Source organism: Synchiropus splendidus, chromosome 2 (genome assembly GCF_027744825.2).
Source record: "Synchiropus splendidus isolate RoL2022-P1 chromosome 2, RoL_Sspl_1.0, whole genome shotgun sequence".
Taxonomy (NCBI): domain Eukaryota; kingdom Metazoa; phylum Chordata; class Actinopteri; order Syngnathiformes; family Callionymidae; genus Synchiropus; species Synchiropus splendidus.
In genome coordinates, this window is record NC_071335.1 from 19222199 (window position 1) to 19227208 (window position 5010).

At 46.8% G+C, this 5010-nt stretch overlaps 1 protein-coding gene across 5 annotated transcripts in view; it reads right to left on the minus strand.

Moving 5' to 3' along the window:
* LOC128754572 (regulator of G-protein signaling 12-like) overlaps window positions 1–4461 on the minus strand; it is a 38508-nt gene extending 34047 nt beyond the window's left edge. Inside the window, exons 1-5 of one of the 5 annotated variants that reach the window (XM_053857284.1) lie at window positions 3982–4449; window positions 3548–3627; window positions 1586–2780; window positions 1124–1357; window positions 13–969 (exon numbers count right to left, since the gene is read on the minus strand). In XM_053857284.1, the coding sequence (XP_053713259.1) occupies window positions 13–969; window positions 1124–1357; window positions 1586–2641 (2247 nt within the window). In that variant the 5' untranslated portion in view covers window positions 2642–2780; window positions 3548–3627; window positions 3982–4449. Of the gene's footprint in view, window positions 1–12; window positions 970–1123; window positions 1358–1585; window positions 2903–3293; window positions 3433–3547; window positions 3628–3981 lie in introns of those variants that run through there. The other 4 variants (XM_053857282.1, XM_053857285.1, XM_053857286.1 and 1 more) reach the window with 4 other exon arrangements.
* Window positions 4462–5010: the final 549 nt, after the last annotated feature.

Consider the following 5010-nt stretch of genomic DNA (forward strand, 5'->3'; position numbering starts at 1 on the left):
TTATCGACTCACCTTTCCTTCCTTTGTCTTGCCACGCTTCTTCTCTCTTGCCCTCCTCTCTCTGTCCCGCTCATCAGCTCCAAACAGGCTCTTGGCCCACTCCTCCTTCATCGCCGTCAACCGCTGTTGAGTGTGTGACGGGACATGTGTGGCTCCCGGAGGCGGCGGCAGGTGGTCTCCTGGGGCCAGCGGGGCCCTGTATCGGTCAGCTGGGATCTTACTCATGGGTGGGGGCAGGGTGCTGCAGTTGGCTGATGACCATCCGTCAGTGGATTCGGCATACGACTCCTGATCACTGTTCAGGCCCTGGTGGTGGTGGTGGTGGTGCTGCTGCTGATGCCAGTCCCGCAGCACATGGACGGGCAGCCAGCGCTGCGACTCCACCCCTGCACTCACTCCTCCTACAGCCCCTCTCTTCTCTCCTCCTCCCATGGCCCCTCCTCTTAGTCCAGGAGGGTAGTGATGAGGGTGCACCCCTCGGGAGTGTCTGCCCTGGACATCAGAGTGGACCAGGGGGAGAGGTTGTAGGATCTCATCCTGGTGGGATTCATAGTGGAAGTGGCCATTTCTCAGACCAGGCTGAGGGTGAGAAGGTGCGGCTCCTAGGGTGGGGCTCCATGCCTGCTGTGAGTTTGAGGAGTTTTCCCAGTGCCGTGACCCCCCGGAGACATGCTGGTTCAGGGGAGCTCCAAGGTCAACCAACAGCACTCTGTTGCTCTTCTCCTCAGGCAAAAAGTTGCCAATCCCACTGTCGCTGTTGCTGCTCGTGCTGTGGTTTTGCTGAGCATCGTTGTCAGGATCATGGAAAGCCCGAGCCCGGACACCTTCAATGTTGTCCCCCATGTCCCGGTAGAGGACCGACACAAACTGAAGGAGAGGCTGAGAACTTGTGGGGAACTCCAGACAGCCCCCTGTGTCAGGATCAGGGGTGCACTCGAAGCCAAACCTCCTGGATATTCCAGAGTGAACCTGAGGAAATGAGGAAAGGAAGAGCTCCATCTACTTAAAACCTTGAAATCACCCATTTTTAATTCCATTACAAAATGATGAGCGAATGAATTCTGCTGGGTCTGATCAAGTTTGATCATGATTTTTCTGGTAATGTGTAGTTTGACTTAATTACCTGGTGGTGACAGAGGTCTGGGTCCACGATGAACACGTGGCAGGAGGTCCTCAACCCACCGTCGTCATACATCCCATGAAGAAAATGGAACTCATCATCGGTGGCCTGCATGGTCACCAGCCCGAAGAAGCGCCGGTCGTCAGGACAACAGGCGCTGAAAGCCAGTTTCTCTGCAGGGTAAGTTGCTAGAATCTGCCCCCTGTCGCTGCACAGACGCACGCAGTCGTGCATGACCTGAAGACGAAAACCTGTGATGCTTATCATGACATTTATCTATTTGGATCAGCAGCAATAAAAATATTACTGAGAACTGCAGACACAAACCAACATACACAAAATGCATTTTGAGTTTGTCAGCCATTGTTACAGATCAAATTCTAACTCCAGTGCTTCTTTCATTCTGCCACACTCTGAGACAAGTGTTTAGCTCTCAGAACCACACACCACTTTAGAACGTCTTACCTTCATGAGGACCAGTGAATGGATCTTCTGCTCTGCTCTGAGGCGTCTCATGCTGCCTCTGATAGCTTGCAGGCTGTCACTCTCCAGGCTTGTACCGGTGGAAGCCAACTCAATGGAGCCCAGGTAGCCCACGATCATGCCTACGTTGAGGATGCCCTCGCTGGGCTCAAGAATCAAGTCACCTCCTTCTCCTACATCCGCATCTTGCTCGTGGTGGTGAAGGCTCAGATGATGGAAGTCTGAGTCCAAAAACACTGAATCGTCATTTAGAACTTGAGCCATCTCCTCCTCCGAAAGAAGTATTGGGTTGCTGTGAGACCGGGAAGGTTTACGATAAGGTGGGTAGTCTGGCTCAGACAGTGGGCGAGGTTTGGCTGATGATCTATCTTTGTCCGAGCTGCTTGACGAATGGCTGGAGTTCTCGAAGATCATGTTGAAAATTCCACCGGACTGAAGCTCAGCCACCACCTTCTCTGCCCTGTTGATGCCCAGCTGCTTGGAATCCATCTTGGGCTTCATCCAAGCGCCTTGTGAACCACGACCAGTCTTGCTGCTATTGTTGTAGTAGCCACCATTGTCGTAGAAATTGTCAAACTCTTCATCGCTGGAACAGGAATCCAGGTACGTTGCTCCCATGGCGCTGCTGCTGTGGTGACGGCTTCCGATGCTGCGATGGTGGTGGTGTTGGTGATGATGTGGGTGTCGCCTGTGACGCTCCCCCTCCGCAATCACCAGCTTTAAGATGCCCGAGCACCGTCCAATGAGTTTCACCACGTCTTCATGCGATGCTTTAGAGACATTGATGTCGTTGACAGAGAGGATGTGATCGCCTGAACGTAAACCCACATAGTCAGCCGGGCTTCCTTTCAGAATGCAGCTGAGGACGCATGGACTTTGACCTGACAGAGTAAACCCGTACCCCGTCCGTCCTCTGGCTACCTCTACAGCACGGATACGACCTTGCTGGAACGAGGAGGTGGAAGGAGACTGTGGCCTGTGAGGATCACTCCCACCTCTAGTCCGCCTCCTTGAAGAAGAATCCACTTGTTTATACATCTTGGCAACGTTTTATTGTGTCCATCAATTCTGAATGTCCCACATGGTTGCCCTCTTGTCAGAACCAGCAGATGTGTCTGAGCATTGCTACAGAAACATTCCTATCCAGGCGTCATTTTTCCAGACTGGACCCGGCTATCTGTCGAACAGAGGAGAAGTAATCATCATGGAAATATGAAGAGGCAGCAGCTGACAAAGAAGAGAAGAGACGCAAAGTGGATGTAAAGTAATGAGATTGTATGTGGTTTACCAACCCTATTACTTGAAGTGTTGTTGCCTTGCTTTTCTACAATAAATTAAAACGTGTTTACAGCTTAAAAATATATATATAAAATAGGTAATATATATACTGTATTGTTGACATGTAAAAATGTTCCTGGCCTCCACCCACATCCTCACTTGAGCTATGTCATAAGTGACTTACAATAGTTAATAGAAGCAAATATCTGTATACGACACAGCCATAATTCGTATGACCTACAAGAAACATTAAAAAGAAAACAATTAGCTGGCTTTTTAAGTACTATTATGTCACCTACTATTTGTTATTACTCTTTGCTGTCGCTTAAGAAATAGCTAATATGAACGAAAAAAATGAAACAAAATAAGAATTTTTGTTACAGTCGCGCTAAGCACGTCACGGATGCCACACCTGAGTGACGTCAGTCTTCCACTGAATATACACACTCCACTTTAGAAAAACAACCGACACTTGCTCGACAAATTCGCCAAAATAAAGACAGTTTATCCTCGTATTTTTCGACTGATAGTTGACAACGGAGATAAGTTCACTGAACAATTACAAGCTGCAAAATAACAGGAGTCCATCTTAAGTGTGTAGCAATATATCATTAGCATAAACACGCAGAATAATTAGAGTATAACGTAGTTGAAAACTTTCTTTACTCAGCGTCCCAAGTGCATCCTTCCATGCTGGAATCTTGCCCCGCCCACAAATCGCTCCTCTATGTTCAATGGATGTAGCTCTGGCAACGACAGCATACACACACTTTAACGGCGTGTCATTGGTCCCCCAAGCCGTCGATCAAAGCCAGACAGTTATGCTGAGAAATTGGCCAAAGTTAGCTTGAGAAATCACAAATAAAACTATGTACCGCAGCGAACTCTACAGGTGTTTAAAAAGCTTAAAAACACAATAATGAAAGGGTTAAAAGAGGCAAGCTGAGTAGTTAACGGGCCACAGTCAAAGCGAGCAGAGGCTACTGTATGTTTTGGAGCGGAGAAAGAGACTAAAAGACGACAAAAGCAAATATTTGAGTTGCAATGCAGCGGTGGAAAGATGGAGGCGTGTGTGAAGTTGTGTTTGAACAAAGACTGACCTGTAGCGCAGTTTCCATTTCAGAGAATGAGGATGGCCAGATAAAAGTCCAGCAGGATGAGTAAACAAAAGAAAAGGCTGCACCATCTGGTGAAGTGGCCTGAAGGAGGAGTGGGGAGGTGGAGGACGGGGGGAGCGTTCAGGAAGAGAGGATCCATCCGCTTCTTATTAAGATCACCGCACATAAGGCTTCATGACAAAACAAATCCGACTCATGTCATGTTTTTTTTTTTTTTGTTTGTTTCACTTGGTTTAAGATCGTACCACTGCCTCAGAAAAGAATAAAATAAAGATCAAGTGAAATATGAGTACAGCTGAATGACTGCTCGACAAATGAAGGAGTGAAATCGGAAATAAAACATATCGGTATCTATGCTGACAAAATCCTTGAACGACAAAGTTAAACTCGGAAGCACTTGTACTCAATGTGCCAATCAGTGCGTGCAGAAGGTCGTAAAGAAATTAGGATTAAAGACCGACATGAACCACAAAAACGTAGAGATGTTCAAATCTTATGTAAAATCTATGAATTTAAACTCACAAGTCTACTACAATCCATAATTTTAGAATTTTATCCCATCATTTGACTGAAAAAAAATGAAATTCAGGCACTCAAACTGATTAAAACACCTCCTAAAAAGATAAAGATTGAGGCGCGATCAGAAGCCATGTGTGTACAGTATGATTTCTTAGCCACTGACTCACGATTTGCTCGATAAACCAGATGGCAGCAGCCACATAATCCTGTTAATTCTTTTTAATCAGTAGCCCACCACTTTAATGGTTGCTGTAAATCTACAGTTGGTAGGAGCATGTCTCAGAATTGAGGGGGTAGATGTACTTTTTATGATTCATTGAAGAATGTAAACATGCAGCAGCAAGATAGTCCACTACTATGTGTCTTCACCAGGCAGACAATAACAATGGCGTTACCATGGTTACACTGTTTCTCTGTGAGCTCGAGCTCTTGTAACAAACCGTTGTTGCCATTCCATCAAAGTCAGAGCTCAATAAGTGACTGATAATTTAA